The sequence below is a fragment of the Aulonocara sp. 'chitande type north' Nkhata Bay genome, linkage group LG2 (assembly GCF_057382095.1).
Source record: "Aulonocara sp. 'chitande type north' Nkhata Bay isolate Kocher_YH1m ecotype deep benthic linkage group LG2, A_spYH_male_GT1.1, whole genome shotgun sequence".
Classification (NCBI taxonomy): Eukaryota; Metazoa; Chordata; class Actinopteri; order Cichliformes; family Cichlidae; genus Aulonocara; species Aulonocara sp. 'chitande type north' Nkhata Bay.
In genome coordinates, this window is record NC_141345.1 from 36,867,966 (window position 1) to 36,884,821 (window position 16,856).

At 43.7% G+C, this 16,856-nt stretch overlaps 2 protein-coding genes across 3 annotated transcripts in view; one reads left to right on the forward strand and one right to left on the reverse strand.

Moving 5' to 3' along the window:
• The window catches only part of LOC147338366 (N-alpha-acetyltransferase 15, NatA auxiliary subunit-like), a 22,359-nt gene extending 14,019 nt beyond the window's left edge, over positions 1–8,340 (reverse strand). Inside the window, exons 1-7 of one of the 2 annotated variants that reach the window (XM_086261495.1) lie at positions 7,829–8,335; positions 6,842–6,926; positions 5,056–5,160; positions 4,736–4,893; positions 4,416–4,550; positions 3,836–3,989; positions 360–479 (exon numbers count right to left, since the gene is read on the reverse strand). In XM_086261495.1, coding sequence (XP_086117621.1) covers positions 360–479; positions 3,836–3,989; positions 4,416–4,550; positions 4,736–4,893; positions 5,056–5,160; positions 6,842–6,926; positions 7,829–7,882 — 811 coding nt within the window. In that variant the 5' untranslated portion in view covers positions 7,883–8,335. Of the gene's footprint in view, positions 1–359; positions 480–3,835; positions 3,990–4,415; positions 4,551–4,735; positions 4,894–5,055; positions 5,161–6,841; positions 6,927–7,828 lie in introns of both variants that reach the window. The other variant, XM_086261504.1, reaches the window with a different exon arrangement.
• Positions 7,987–15,034, forward strand: ndufc1 (NADH:ubiquinone oxidoreductase subunit C1). Its single transcript, XM_086261516.1, has 5 exons — positions 7,987–8,179; positions 8,312–8,485; positions 9,044–9,147; positions 10,951–11,026; positions 12,413–15,034. The coding sequence occupies exons 2-4, from the start codon at positions 8,440–8,442 to the stop codon at positions 11,008–11,010; spliced, it is 210 nt and encodes a 69-aa protein (XP_086117642.1). The 5' UTR covers positions 7,987–8,179; positions 8,312–8,439; the 3' UTR covers positions 11,011–11,026; positions 12,413–15,034.
• Positions 15,035–16,856: the final 1,822 nt, after the last annotated feature.

Below are 16,856 nucleotides of genomic sequence, written 5' to 3' on the forward strand. Positions count from 1 at the left end.
TAGTGCTCAAACCCACAGGAGCCCCACCCTGACCCCAGGAGGAGGACCTTCACACCCACTGTGAAAGAAGCAGACGGGCTTTTAACTGGGACAAAGTGTGCAAGTAGTGGAGAAGAGAGAAGGACACACAGCAAAGAATAAGGTGAAATTCAAGTCTTCAGTTGCTAAAGCGTATAGTTAGGCTGGATCAGGTGACCCTGAATCCTCCCTGAGGCTACGTTCACTCTGCAGGTCTTGATGCTCAATTCAGATTTTTTGATCAAATCCGATTTTTTTGTCGGAGCCAGGCAGGGAGACGACAACGCCTTCATTATAATAAGTAACAACAGAAGAAGTGTGATGGATGAGGAAGTCCTCACCTGGCTTTAAGGCCTTTTCCAGGCCTTGGTAGTAGGCCCAGTTTTCTGGGTTCCTTTCCTGGAGTCTTCTGTAGACCTCTGAAGCCTCCTGATGTTTCTCCAGCTTTAGCAGCAGCTCTCCTGCAAACACAAACACTCGCTGACTCAGAGGTCTCACACTTTTAACACCAACGACACCCACAGCCATTCTTGTCTCTTTCCCCTTTTGTTTGCTGAAGGCCGGGTTTCTTTTGTTGATGAAACCTTGACCCTTCTGCTTTGTCGCCCTCCAAGTTGCCAAAAAAGGTACTGTTTACACCTGGAAATGTTCCAGTCTGGGTTTAAAACACACCACAGCACCAAATCTGCTCTTTTAAGAGTTTTTAATGACATCTTTTTAGCGATGGATTCTGGGAACAGTGTTTTTAAGGAAAGGGAAGGAGAGCTACAGGCAGAAGATGGAGAACCAGCTTCAACAAAACAACGTTGGTGAAGTCTGGAGAGGCCTCAGAACCATCTCGGGCCACAAACAGCAGAACTCTCTGCCTGGGAGGGATGTGAGATGGGCAAATGAACTGAATCATTTCTTCAACAGATTTGACTCAGCCATGAGACAGTCTACAACATCGGCTGCAGACTCACCCACCCCCACTGCTGCTGTTCCACCTCTGACACTTCACACCTCCTCTATTCACCCTGCTCACTCCCCCCCACCCCCAACAACAGCATCCAATACACACTCAACACAAGGCTCCAGCCTGTCTCTCTCAACCACCCAGGTTAGGAGGGAACTGAGGAGGATTAATGGCAAGAAGGCAGCGGGCCCAGATGGCATCAGCTCGAGGGTCGTCAGGTCCTGCGCAGACCAACTGTGTGGGGTGATGGAGCACCTCTTCAACCTGAGCCTGAGGTTGGGAAGAGTCCCACAGCTCTGGAAAACCTCCTGTGTTGTACCAGTGCCAAAGACTTCACGCCCCAAGGACCTCAACAGCTACAGGCCGGTGGCTCTGACATCCCACCTGATGAAGACCCTGGAGCGGTTGGTCCTGGCTCAGCTTCGGCGCCTAATAAGCTCATCACTGGACCCACTTCAGTTTGCCTACCAGCCTGGTATTGGAGCGGATGATGCCGTCATTCACCTCCTACATCGTTCCCTCGCTCACCTGGAGACCGCTGGAAGCACTGTGAGAATCATGTTCTTTGATTTCTCCAGTGCCTTCAACACCATTCTTCCCTCGGTTCTGAAGGACAAGCTGGAGAACTCTGGAGTGGACCATCACCTCACTACCTGGATTTTGGACTACCTCACCGACCGACCACAGTATGTGAGGACTCAGGGCTGTGTGTCGGACAGGGTCGTCTGCAGTACGGGGGCCCCACAGGGAACGGTTCTGGCTCCGTTCCTCTTCACCATCTACACTGCAGACTTCTCCCACAATTCCACCCAGTGCTTCCTGCAGAAGTTCTCTGATGACTCTGCAATAGTCGGCCTCATCACTGATGGGGACGACAAGGAGTACAGAGGTCTGACCCAAGACTTTGTGGACTGGTGCCAGCTGAACTACCTCCAGATCAACGCCAGTAAAACCAAGGAACTGGTGGTAGACTTCCGCAGGCACAAGCATTCTCCACTGCAACCACTGAACATCCAAGGTATGGACATTGAGGCTGTGGACAGCTACAGGTACCTTGGTGTTCATCTGAACAATAGACTGGACTGGACTCATAACTCAGACGCCCTCTACAGGAAAGTGCAGAGCAGGCTGTACCTGCTGCGGAGACTCAGGTCGTTTGGAGTGGAGGGCCCACTCCTGAAGAAATTCTATGACTCTGTTGTGGCTTCTGCTATCTTTTATGTCGTGGTCTGCTGGGGCGGCAGCATCTCTGCTGGGGACAGGAAGAGACTTAACAGGGTGATCCGAAGGGCCAGCTCTGTTCTAGGATGCCCTCTGGACCCAGTGGAGGTGGTGAGTGACAGGAGAACGGCGGCTAAGCTGTCATCCCTGATGGACAATGTCTCCCACCCCATGCAGCAGACTGTGACAGCACTGAGCAGCTCCTTCAGTGGGAGACTGCGGCACCCACGGTGTGGGACGGAGAGATTTCGCAGGTCTTTCCTCCCCACTGCTGTCAGACTCCATAATAAAGACTTTAACTGATCAAGCACACACATCCACACATATGCAATAATACTAAGTGCAATAATCCTTTCTGTCATCGTTGTATTTTTACTCAGTTGTATATAGTATTTGTATTTGTATTCTATTTTTATCTTATTGTATATTTATTTTATTTTATTCTACTGTATATAGTATATTATTTTATTCTATTCTGTACAGTTGTGTACTGTATTTATTCTTATTGTATCCTAATTTTTGCCTCATAACTTTTGCACTGTCCACTTCCTGCTGTGACAAAACAAATTTCCCACGTGTGGGACTAATAAAGGTTATCTTATCTTATCTTTTACCTGTGCTTTAAGATCTAACAGCTGCTTCTGACACAGCCTCATCTCCACACTGGAGCAGTGGGGGCAGCTGTCAAAAATTAAGCCGGTCCTGTTTAGATGCCACCTGGAGACTCCGATCCATGCATTCATCACGTCTCTCCTGGATTATTGTGATTCTCTTTAGACTGGACTCGGCCAGGCCTCCCTGTCATGTCTGCAGCGGGTACAAAATGCTGCTGCACGATTTTAAACCGGTACAAGCAAACGAGAGCACATTACCCCAGGTTCAGTGTCCCTTCATTGGCTTCCCATTAAGTCTTAATGGTCTTTCCCTTCTTATTTGTCTGAGCTGCTTCCCTCCCACATGCCGTCAGTGCTCCTCAGTTAACCAGGTGCTCTTCACTGTCACAAAGACATTTAATAAAACCAGACGGAGCCTCTGCAGTTTCGTCTGCCACTGCAGGTCAGGCAGGCTCCATCTCTTGCTGCTTCTCAAACCCATTTAAAAACACACCTTTTCTTAAACCTCTTACCCTGTACGGCTTTATTCTTTTATTTTTGTGTACAGCTGTTATATTGTTTTAAAGCGCTTCAGAAATAAAGTGAAACTGAAAAGGAATGAGCGTAGCAGGGAAGGGCTGGGACTAATCCCAGGCACCATGGAGCGAGGTGACATCACATGGAGCGAGGTGACATCACATGGAGCGAGGTGACATCACATGGAGCGAGGTGACATCACATGGAGCGAGGCTAACACAGAGACATTTACAGTCACATTCACAGCTAACCCCACTAACTGCACGTCTTTAGACTGTGAGGAGCCCACCTCCTGCTGTGAGCCAACAGTGCTGCCCACTAACTACACACAGTACACTGAGTGTGCTTTATTCTTGTGTGCCAAATCTATTTTGTTGGCGCTAAAGTCCAGTGAAGCTGATAATTCATTTTCTTATGAACAGCAGCTGAAAAACATTTGCAGAAGCTGCAGACTTGACTTGGTTTACCACCTGCAAACACTCAGTGAGCAGCATGACACTGCACTACCCACCTCGGGTCTCCTCCACAGCCAGCTTGTCACAGATCTGTTTCTCGTAGCTGTTGAGGTGATCGAAGGCCTCCTTGTGCAGCCCGGCTTCCCTTAGGACCTGGTTCTGATACAGCAGCAGTTCACTGTACTCGTAATCCACTTTGTCAGGCGATGTCTGAAAAACAACGCACATAAAAAGGAACAAAAAATGATACATTGCCACATGGACTTGAAATGCCCATATTAGGCCGGATGTTTCACTTTGAACTTCACGTTTATTATTTTTATTATTAGTAGTAATTTTCCTAGAAGGTTGGATGGACTGGACACCCCAGAGTGCACACTAATGCATCGATCAGACCTTCTGCTGCTTCTCACTACAGACAGCCAAACAGACGAGCCTAACTTCCTGGTCAGAAAAATGAAGCCCGTGCAGATGTCCCTTAAACCTGCCACCAAGTGGCAGCAAGTGTAGCTGCAGAAAGACGTGCAGACTTCCAGAAGTCGATGAGAACAAGGCTTTTTCTGCAACAGCTCGAATACTTTAAATGATCACTGCTTAGTTAAGGTCATGAAGGCCTTCTTATCCAGAGCTACTCACCTGTTGTGTTTTGCGGAATTCCTCAACAATCTTTGCAGCCATGTCAAAGTCCTCTAACAGGTGATAAGCCACTGCATAGCCGATCCAGGAAGCTCGTTGGGCTGGGCGGAGCTGTAACAGCTGGTACCGAGTCTCCTGGAGAGGGAAAGAGGCGCCATGCGCACGGAAGCAGCAATGTTAGTCCACAACTGTCCGTGTTTACAATCCGACTTTGCGTGTTTTGACGCTAAAAAGGAAACTGACGCACGAGATCAGTTTGCCCAGCGTCAGCCTTCTACGGTCATCTTTTGATTCAGACGGTCTCATTTGTCATTCCTCACCCTGTATCCTTCCAAGTCTCTCATCTGGATCTGCAACAAGGAGAGGTCTCGGAGAATCTGCAGATTGTCCTTATCCCACTTCAGAGCGTTACGGTAACACTTGATGGCCTCGTCATACTTTTTATCTGAGCGCTGCAGCAGGCCATACACATGCCAGCCTGGCACGGTCAGAGCGTCAGAGAAAATCACGCATAAACACAGTTACCCACACGTTACACGAGTTCATATGAGAACTCAGGCAGACATTTTTCACAGGTTTCTCAGAGTGGATTCAGCAGCTGCTGTTAAGCTGAACAAAGGCAGGAGCACTGAAAGGATACAGACGTGGCTCTTGAGGTCGTTGCGCAGGCCTCGTCTCACCAGCTCGTACGCCTCCTCCTTCTTGCCCAGACAGTTGAGAGTTAAACCCTTCATGGCCAGCGTCTCTGGAGCAGGAAGGAGTGACGCATTCAGAGAAAGCTGACACGATGTGACGCATTTCACCACTCTTAAATGTTACTTTCTTCACAGAGATATGTGCAGAGAGTAATTTAGCAGCTTTTATGTTAAACATTGCTCATTATATCTTTACTGAGTTTCGTCAAACTGTAAAACCTCAGCAGCTTGCATTAAAAAGCCTGCACTCCTCTGGGCTCCAGGCTTTCCAGATGATGCAGGAACCTCTGTGCTGTGATAATAACTGATCAACTTTGGCTCACAGTCTGAATCGCAGCTCATCATGGAGGCGTTAACAGTGACGAAGCTTCCTTACTGCTTTGGACTTCATTAAAGTCTGTCTGCTCCTGAAGCCAGAGCTGGGAATGATCTTACCCCAACAGTAAGACAACATATTAGTGGTGGAGAGCAGAACTCGTCAGCCTCCTGGTAGGTGCACCTATGGCATTAATCACCTTGTTCTCAAGTTATTAGAGTTCTTCACAGGACTTTCAGACACCTTGACCTCTGACCTTGACCAAACTGTCCAGGATTATTAGTAAATACACCGATGGTATCAATTTGAAACTCGGTGAGGGGAAGTTTGCTTCATCACAGAGATATCAGCAGAACAGATACTTATGACACGCAACCATCTTATTCCCAGTTTTTGCTCACTTACGGTTCTGTTGTTGTCGTCGGCAACATAACTAATATTGAACTGAACAGTTTTCAATATCAAGATTCTGAACATGTGACTCCACTTGGGATTTTTCAAAGTACCACAGGCAGCAATTATTCCAAGCATGACATTCTTTTGGAAATGAAGACATTTACATAGAGTGCAAAAGGGTTGAGCCACCACTAATTTCTTTATTCATACATTCAACTATCAGGGGTTCAGCTATCAATTATTTTATTAAGCAAGTACTCCATCAATAATTCCATTAATTAATCGAGTAATCAGATAAAAAAAATTCTCTCTTATTAACGAGCAATAATAAATATTCAAAAGAGCAAAAAAAACGCAGGTCTTTCAGAGTGATCTGCTCTGGGTCCATTATAGAAACTGCATCCAGCTGCAAACATCTGTCAAAAAAGACCTTTCCAAATGTATTTATGTGCATTTTAAAATTTTACATTTCGAAGAAATAATTTTCTTAATTGCAAAATTAAATACATTTTAAAAGGTCCGGGAAAAAATCTGAAGCAGAATCAAAGGTCAAAGTCAAATAAAAGAATCTTAATGTAAGCAATGTAATGTTTGTAAGCCTTAGCATGTGTGGCAGCAGCAATAAAGAAAAGCAAGCAGTCTGAACTTTGGCCTGTGCTTTGATGCAAAGTGTCTGTGCTGCTGAAAACGTTATGATGGTGCAGATATTAAGAATGAATTTTAATACTAATTCAGTGTCCAAGATAACAGACCCAAAGTTTTACTGGCAACATTTTTAGTTTTAAACTTTAGAATACTGAATGTAGGAGTTTAGAAAGAGCGGCAGTTGTTTACAGCTGTTTAATCCCAGTGTTCCTGGATGAATTCACACTGGGATTCTGGTGCTTATTCCACTGTACAGGAGTGCAACCAAATGTACACAATGATCACTGTGTCACATTGTGTTAATATCATTAAATATCACGTCACCCCTAAAACGACTGGAGGCTGACAGTGAGCACGGTGCATCAGGTTCTTACCTCCATGCTCAGAAAACTTGGGGTTACTCAGGATCTGTTTGCAGAACTTCAGACCATTCCTGTACTGCTTGTGTTCATAACACCTCTGTGAAAAAGGACAAAGCACATTATATCAGGTGCCTGACACTGCAGCGAGTCATCTTAAAGTCCACGAACAGTACATTACTGTAGGTCTGCAAAAGAAAACACTGTTCCAGTGACTCTGTCCTTCCTCCAGCCAGCAGGAAAAGCACCACATGCTCCTAAAGCAGCATCAACAAGTCTGCGAGGATCCCCACGGCCCAGTGACGTAAACGTCATCACCGTACAGTCAGCGCAAGGGTCTGTTATTGTGACCACGCAGACCTGCCTGCAGAACATTTACAGCAGTTTTTAAGACTTTATGCTTTCTCCATATATTTCAATTCAAACCGTCATTAAAGCTTATTATTGATAATGCGTCTGATGCAGTGTAACGCCACAGCGAGGAGCTGTCAAACGGCAGCAGAGGGCATCAACATGCATGCGTGTTTTCGAGTCTCTTAACTATAACAGAAGCGGCTGACGTGTTTCGATGTGCCGGTTTTCACGTTGCTGTATTTAATAAACCGCTGCGCCTTCTTATCTATGCGACACTGTAAATGATCAGTAGAGCAGTGAGAGGAAGCTCCTCATACCTCCATCTGGGCTGACCAGCTCCTGCAGCCGCTGGACTTAACTAGTCCAACAAGGTGCAACTGTTTTGGAAACAGACCCCAGACAAACGTGCTCATAGACGTCCGAGCCGAATACGTCCCCATGGCCAGGCACCAGAACTACAACACGTGACTGGTTTCGCGGTGTTCCAGCTACTGCTTAATAAAACTGCCGACTTAATCGCAGTGTGTCTGGCGTAGCGAACACATCCCTAATTCACTGGCACGTCTCTTGTAGATCTCGCAACTGAAGGCTACTTGGCAAACTACCATTAGCCAGCAAGCTAACGTGATCTCGGGTATTTTAACCTACCAGAATTCTTTTGAAGAGCGCGTTCTCTTTCGGCGGCAGGGTGATTGTGGGCATTGTAGTAGCTTCTTATGTCTCTTTCGGTTTAAACATGAATAATAATGTCCTGGCTGAGGTAGAGAGACCAGGCTGTTTCGATCTTTTGAGACACCTCTCTTTCTCACGTGTTGACGCCAAGGCCCCCTTCCGAGCAAAATGGCCGACGCGCTTCTCCTCCGGGTCAGCCTGTTCTGTGAGCCTGCTCACAGGTCGGAGGTGGTGGGCGAACACACGTTTGACTGGCACCTCACCGTGCATCAGATGACACCGCAATTAAACCACGTTATACGCAGTGATATTTCTTTCACTGTAGTGGTAAAGAGTAATTTCTGGATATTTAAATATAATAACTGACAAATTCATTCGTTAATTTTATTGTATAACGTAAAATTGGATTATGTCTGTATAAAGATACCAGTTTAACCATAATCAAATGTTTGTTTCCAGTAAAGGGGCAGGATGCTCCGGAGTGGTCGTTTGATTTATCGGTGATCTTGGTATCAGGTCTGACAGGAAGTTTAATCAACCGCGGTGCGAACGTGCGAGTCGAGAGGAAGGTGCTCTCTTCAGCGAAAATGACTTTCAACCGGTTGCTGTCCAGGGCTGTTTTCGTCAGCAGAGGTAAAATCACGAAAAGCTGTTAATTATCGTCGTTAAAATTTTTAAGGCTACGTGATTTGGCTCGTTATTTAAAACAGTGACTGTTTGTTTTGCAGGCTGACCTTAGCTTAGCTTAGCTTAGCTTAGCTTAGCTTAGTTTAGCATTTTGGTAGCATGAATTGGTTTTGGCTTTATAACTAAGGGGTAAAATAAAACATCAAAACTAAAGACTGGTAAAGTATTAGCAACTGCTTTCAACCCAGGTTTTCAGTGCATGTTTTGTTTTGTGTAAAGATTAAAAAACATCTAACAGGTCATCTACTAATCACGGTTGGTGGTTCGATCCTTGACTTGCCAAATGTCCCTAAGCAAGATAATAAGCCCAAGTTGTTCTCCAATGTATCCGTTAGTGTGGATGTGTGTAAATGTTAGAGTTAATAAAAGGTGCTTGTATGAACAGGGAAGTAGAAAGGCGCTATATAAGAACCATTCCATGTACCGTTACTTGGACTGTATGAGTACTGGCTGCCCATACAAAGACCGTGTTTTTCATGTTGTTGTGGTTTCTCATTGTTCCAGCTGGCTGCAGGTCTGCTTTCACAAGCTCCAAGCCTGATATGACCAACCCCAACTGGTTCAGAGTGGGTCTTGCTTTTGGAACATCTGCTTTCCTATGGGGCTTGGTGAGTGCATCATTTCATATGTACACCAAGGTGCTGTTTTAGAAGTAGCTCCACTGTGAGTTGATGCAGAACTGAGACTTTGGTCCTGAAAAAGCTGATTATGTAGTTCAATCAGGTCTGAGTGCATTCGCTGTGACTTGAGTTGTATTCAGAGTGCAGCATTTGTTTGCATAGGCTCTGTGGAGTTTAATGTTATGTGAATGCAACCTATACCAATGTCACGTAACTTAGTTTGTTGGAGAAAACGTGCTAGCCAGCAGATTGGTTTCAGAGTGTGTTACCTTAGTATTTGTTTCAGAGTTTAAGTTGGCTCACTTGATTAAAAAAAACTCAGAGTAGGGCAGGGAAATATGGCCAAAAATAGTTATCATGGTATATATTTTGAAATTTGCCATAACGATATAATTGACGATATAACTGACGCCAGACAAAGTACTTTAAAACTCCACAACTTTATTGGTGCAAAAAAAAAACATCAATGTATTTTCACTGAAACAAGCAGCTGTTTTTTATCTGCATTAAAGTTATATAAACATTTAACAGTGCAAATGCAAATTCCTCGCTGACAGTTTAACCAAAAGGTATTTCCAGTGGAAACTGGCCGACATATCCTCAGCATAACCATGTAGAATATCCACAACACTTAAAAAGAGGTTTTAATAGCGACTTATTTTCCAAAAAACACGGTAATAACGATGATCCGCTAGCACGCTCTACCAGACATTGTGCTTTGGTGTGTATCTGACGGACGAAAGCTAAACCAGTTCCACACCACTGAACCATTTTTACAAACCAATTCTGATTCGTTTCATTCAGCGATCCACTTTCGCCTTTCTCATTCTCTGTCGCTGCCATGCTTTTTCCACCGTGTGCGTATGAAAATAAAGGCACCGTGCATGCGCGTTTTACCCATATTCTATCGCGATATTTCATTTTCTTATCGTTGCCCAACATTGTACCGGTATTACCGTGAAAGGTATAAAATGGCCCAGCCCTAACTCAGAGTTCCCTTCATGTCAGGGTAAACCTGCATTCTAGACTGCCTCAGACTATATGTTGTCAGAGTTTCCCTTTTATTTGTTTCTGGTTGAATTCTGTTTAATGCATCAAACTGGAAGTTTACACTCTTGACTTGCCTTTAAATGCATGTATTCATGTCAGGCAGAATGATTACAGAGTGATTTTCTTGAGCCTGAATCCTGGCTGGGCTGTTACCTCACAGTATGAAGGTTCCCAGTTTGAACCAGAGCTGTGACCCTCTGTGTCGAGTGTGCGTGTTCTCCCTGTGCCTACAGATACTCTCTCTCTGGGCACTCCGGCTTCTTTTGACAATCAAAGTCATGCAAACTATTCTATAAGCTATAGAACAGCGGTCCCCAACCCCCGGGCCTCGGACCGGTACCGGTCCGTGATGCAAAAAAGGTTGGGGACCGCTGCTACAGGCTAAAAGCGTGACAAAGATGGTGCTTAGTGTTGTCTCTATGCTTGTCTTAATTTTACACAGTAGAGGGCAGCAATGAGCAGCAAGATTTTTTTAAATGTTTTTATTGTTTTTACTGTAACATGTGTTTTGTTCTGAAGCTCGGTCCATAGTGTGTCTGGCACCTGAATTTAAGTGGTTTTAAGGATTTTTTAAAAAAATAGTTCCTTCAATGTTAGTCTTACAATCAGACATTTGACAGCCATTTCTTGTAGATCTGCGGAACAATACAGGAGTTAAGATTACGATGTGATGTATTTAAAATAGGGAATTGACAAACGCACATGTAAGTGACTTGTGGCTTCTCGGCCTTCCATTTGCAGCTCTTCAAACAGCACAGCACAGACACTCATGAGTACAAAGTGAGGAATGGCCTGGAATAACCTACAAAACTCACAGGTGAGCGCCTCTAAATACTGAAATTTAAGTGGACACTACAAGTATTAAAGCTAATTTACACAAGAGCGCCCTTCACAAACAACTGATAGATTTAACACTGCCTGTAAAGATGCATTTAAGAAGTAGGTTTCTAAAGTTTTTGGAACATATTTAGTGCCATCAGGTGCAGCTGACTCAAACAAGCTCTCCTCCTCACTGCCCTCGTTCATAAAGTGCTCTATAAACCGTAGCCTAGCTAGCCAACAATGTAAACTGACTTACTGCTTAAGAGACAGAAGAGTGACAGTGGACAGTATGGTAAACCCTTGTTGTTTTTTCTTTATTGCTTGGGGCAATTCAAAAGACTCTTAAACTGCTTTTAATGTTCCGGTCTCGTTGCTTTCCACTGCATTGCTGGTCCTGTCTGTTACCAGCACTGGCACGAGATGGCTGTAAACATGTTCTTAAATCCAACTTCACAAACAGGGCTCCGTGGTGTAAATTAGGCTTTATACATGTAATGTTTCAGTTTAAATATGAATCACTGATCAGTTATACATCTTACTATTATTATTGGTGCTGTGTAGTGGTGCAACGGATCACGGTTGATCCGTAATCCAAACCGATCCCACTCCACGGTTCGGCACGCACGTGATCCAAAGATTCGAAAAAAAGTATGTGTATGGTGGCGTGGTGGGTCTGTCAAGCGATAGCTATGGTCAGCGCTGGCGGTCCAAGTGGAGGAGCAGAGGAGTTTGTGGCATTTAAGCAGCGCTTTGCTGCCCAGTCCGACCGGGCTAAAGCTGTTACAGAAGCTACTGCGGTGTTTAGCTGCAGACGGGAGGCCGTATTCTGTTGTGCCAAACAAGGTGTTTAAACTGTGATGGACGTGCTTGAGCCACGCTATGATATCCTGTCGCGCGTCCACTTTAGTGGCAAGATCGTTCCAAGCATGTATGAGCAGGAAAAGTTTAAAGTTATGGCTGAGCTGTCCCAGGCATCTTCTGTTGCCCAACTACAAACGGGTGGAGCTCCAGGGCAACGGAAAGCTACGTGACCATCACAGCGATGCAATGAGCGGTGTGTATTATTGTAGGGTCTGCCTTACATTATAAAGCGCCTTGAGGCGACTGCTGTTGTGATTTGGAGCTTTATGAATAAAATTGAACTGAGTGGTAGATACAAAGACTGTACTGCACTATATTGAACCATAATGTTTTTAATAGTTGTGTGGAATGAGTGTTGAGTTGAATGTTTTTAACAGGCAAAAAAAACTTCAATAAGTAAATAATTAAATGTTCAATTTTTGTCTTTTTTTGCCGAACCGAACCGTGAGGCTTTTGATCCGTTGCACCACTAGTGTTGTGCAGTGTGATGATATATCTAATTGTCTCTTTTCCTGTCCAGGAGGTTGTTGGTGTTGGTCTGCTTCTTTCTGGTTTGTCTCGTCCCCATTTCTCAACGTGGATTACGTGTAAATAAAAACATTTATCATGTGAACGTACTTGACTCACAGTCATTTTGTACATATTGAGTTTGTTTAGATGCTACTCCCAGCAGCACTCTCATACAGTGTAGTTTTGGTTTTGAACGTCTGCCTGAGCTGCATTCGTTCTTAGAAAAACACTGAACACAATGAAGCTTAGAAAGTAAAAGGTGTAAAGTTTGAAGGAATTTAGCCAACATAACGGTGATAAGACTACATTTTATTCACTTCTTGAATTCAAACCTAAAAACAAACATGGGATTGTTTCAGTGTAAAGTTTGAAGGGAAACAAAAATGTCCCTGCAGCAGTTTAGTAGGTTGTCTGAGCTCATGACCTAAAGCAGGGGCGTCCAACGCCAGCCCTCGAGAGCTACTGCCCCCAGCTTTTAGATGCATCCCTACTCCAACACAGCTGAATCAAATGTTTGGATTACCTCTTCAGCATGCCGTCAAGTTTGGCAAAGGCCTGGTAACAAGCCAATCATGTGGTTCAGGTGTGTCGGAACAAGGATGCATCTAAAAGCTGGGGGACGGTAGCTCCCGAGGGCTGGAGTTGGTTTATCGGTGAGTAGAGTACAATAGTTTAAACTGATCTCTGATTTATTTTATTTTTTTGAACTGGTGAAAGTAGTTCCATTGTGTAAAATAACATACTTCACTAGTTGGAAGCGATCTGTACTAAGCCATGCTAGCAACCATGGTTCATTTTTTTTCTTTCCATAGTTATGTTGTTATGTATTTGTTTTTTATTACCGTGTGGTGGGGGCGTGGTCTGCGGTGCCGCTGCTGGGGAGCTGAGCTTTCTCCCCTTCCACCAGCAGCTCACCCACCTCAGCCTGGGCCGGAGGTCAGCGAGTGGGAGGGACCTGCCAAGCCGTCACTGGAGGTCGGGTCCTGCCAAGCCTGAGGAGAACTGATGGATCGATAGGCAGTGATGTCATACCTGTTGATGGCTGCAAAGGTGGCCCAACCAGTTATTAGGTTTAGGGGACAATCACTCTTTCACACAGGGCCACGTCGGTTTACATCTTTTTCCCCTTAATAATAAATACCTTCATTTAGAAAGTGCATTTTGTGCTTACTCGTGTTATCTTTGTCTAACATTTAAGTTTGTTTGATCTGAAAATTATGACGACCTGGGGTAGAAAGACACTGAAGTCTAACCCAACACTAATGTGTACCAGTTACCATAACTTATGTTTCACTGAGGGTTAATTGTGCTCAATACTGGCATGTTGAATATAAATAACAAACATGTTTAAGTTAACCAGTATAATGAATCAGAAAGTAGAATAATAGTGATTCTAATAACATGATGAGGCTGTAGAAAGACAGAGGAGGTGTGGGTGGAGATCAGACAGCAACGTGACTGAATGACCAAAGTGTGAAGATGTGACATCAGTGAAAGGCGGGTTTCTGGGTTCTTCCCACTTGTATAGATATCTATTGTTCAGTTGATTGAATTATGTTTTTTAATTAGTTTGAGTATTACTATTTGGTTTGATTTTGCTTTGCAGCGCTCCTGCTAAATTGCTTTGAAAACATTTCTTGCAATTAAAGTCTAAATTGTGGACACTAACTTTTTACCCTTTTGTGAAACAGTAAAAGTCTGAGTGTTATTCTTTATTAGTGCAAAGAGCTCTTACAGGCTACCCTGGCCATTATACATTAATCTTTCCTCGCAGGAAAGATCAACAGGGAACAGGTGGGACTGATAAGGTTTGACCTACAAGGCTACTCAGGTTTCTCCTTATCCAGGACAGACACCTGGACAGTTTCACGGTAGTTGGGACTGGGCGAGTCCCCTCATCCACATCGACTCCAGCTGAACTCTGAATGGGAAAGAGCCAAAACAGATTCCTTGTATTGGAGTTGTAGGCCCTGCAAATCGACATCCAGGGTGTTACTTCCACTACAGACACCTCAGAAAGAAAAATGCATTTTTTTCTACCGTGTTTGCAAAGATGTTTCATTATACTGAGCAAACAGCTGCTCAGTGGTAGCAGAAGAAAACAACTTTATTACAAATATTTTAATCAGCATCATTTTCATGGTTACCTGAAGATAACTTGAACATCTATTTGCATGAACTGAAGATAGCAGCCTTTACCGCGAGATCTTTAATCTGGTCAAAACAAAACAACATACTCAAATTGATAAATCTGCATATGCAATATGTGGAAAGCAGAGAGTAAAATATTTAAGCAAATCTAACCAGTTGACGTAAAAAAAAAAAAAGAGTTAACCTGGAACATTTTTGATGAACTGAGAGTTTTTCTGGTGATTTGTGAAATATGTGTGTCAATTAAATATTACAGTGATATTAAAATGTGGTCTGTAAATGTTTTGTTTGTGATCTCTTCCTGTCCAAAGGGAGTTTTTCCTTCCCACTGTCGCCAAAGTGCTGCTCACAGGGGGTCATATGATTGTTGGGTTTTTCTCTGTATGTATTATTGTAGGGTCTACTGTACAATATACAGCATCTTGAGGTGACTGTTGTTGTGATTTGGTGCTGTGTAAATAAAATTGAATTGAAAAATTGAATTTTGGCTGACTACAAATATTTGTGTTACATTATACCAGACGACGATACAATTATTCACTCGAATTGGGAGAGGCTAGTAAGTTTTACTTCACTACATGCACTCTGTGCAATGCTAGTTTTAATTGTATAAATACCCCCAAAATGTAACTGTTTCCTTAAAAAGGTTCATATGCTGACTAATCTTCTGACTGTTCTTGGCCACAAAACACTTGAAACCATCAATAACGATCACAACATGAATAAATGTAGGTTCGAGCAGAAACAATTATTTCAGTTTCCACAGCAGAAGTTTTCTGCATAAATCAAGGACAATTTATTAACTGAGAAAAGTTTACACATACTGCTAATTATGTGGGCAAAATATACATGTGCATAGTCAATATTTAAAAAAACAAAGTGAAAGATTATTTGCAGCCTTTTACAAAGACTGTCTTTTCCAAAATATCATTTAAGACTGGATCATATTTGAAAGGATCTGTTGTTTACCATGAAACAGAGACAAATATTTCTCCTCTAAATTCCTGAATTATTAGTTGAGCTTATTGCTCATTGAAGAGACACAAATCAACCTTTTGCCACGGGACTAACATTCTTGCAAAAATATGTCTGACAACTGGCATTTCTTCACAACAAAACAGGAAAGAAAAGACTGAATATGAAACTCTTATATCCCACTTGTGGCGATTCTCCAACAGATCACTTTAAGCCAGATATTACAGCAAGAAAGGGTTTAGTCTCTGCTCACAAGACGGAAATATCACAGGAAAAAACTGTCCAGGACAGTTTGGGTAAGAAAACCTGTGATATGGAAAGGCAGTGTCCTATTCACAAAAAGCCACATCCCCTCAACCACTGCGGGGCGTCACAATAAATCTATTAAGGAGTGTTCCTTAAGCACAGTAGTATTTGTTTTTAAGTTCTGTGTGAGCGGCCATTGTGTTTCCATCTCCTCCTGTGTTTTCCCATGCAGTTCCACCCCTGGGCAGGACCTTGGACACTCTTACTGACCTATTTCTCATTAAGTGACAATCAGCATGGCTGCATTTAAGACCGGCGCGGTCATCTCTTCTTCACTGGTCCAACAGCTATCCGTGCTGGATCTCATCTCAGGTTGGAAAAAACTCTGAACCCATCCACAGCGCCACCATCTTCACAAAACTGGACCTGTGTAACCCCCACCATTCCACATCAGAGGGGGGCGGTGAATGGAAAACAGGCTTTAATATACCATTGGGTCATCCCATTCATAAATGCACCAGCAGTTTTTCAGGCACTAGTGAATGACATTCTCAGAGACTTCCTAAACCTTTTCGTGTTTGTCCAAGGATCTCCAAGAGCCTCAAATCCATGTTCACACTGTGCTTGAGTGGCTACTGGAAAATCATCTGTATGTAAAAACAGAGAAGTGCGGGTTCCATTCACCATCCGTCACTTTTCTATATTCTGGCAGGGGGACAGGTGAAGACAGACCCTGCCAAAATCCGAGCAGTCGCTGAACGTCCCACTCCTTTCACGCGCAGCCACCTTCAACATTGAATTCTGACTTGTAAATAATGGAATTTGAAATAAAGAGGTAGGAACAGAAAAAGTGTAAACTTCATCCTACTCAGAATCAGAATTGAATCAGTTGTAAAAGTCAGTGACGATATCCATCCCTAGTTTACAGATCCACTGGTACGTATCCATATATAACAGCAGGGCTGCTGAACATCAAATGACCAGCAGGTGTCAGCACTTGAGCTGTTAAACGGCGCTTCGTGTGCGCTGCCTTTGGTGAAGCAAAGCTCCCGGGGCCTTATCACACCATCACTACCTGGTTG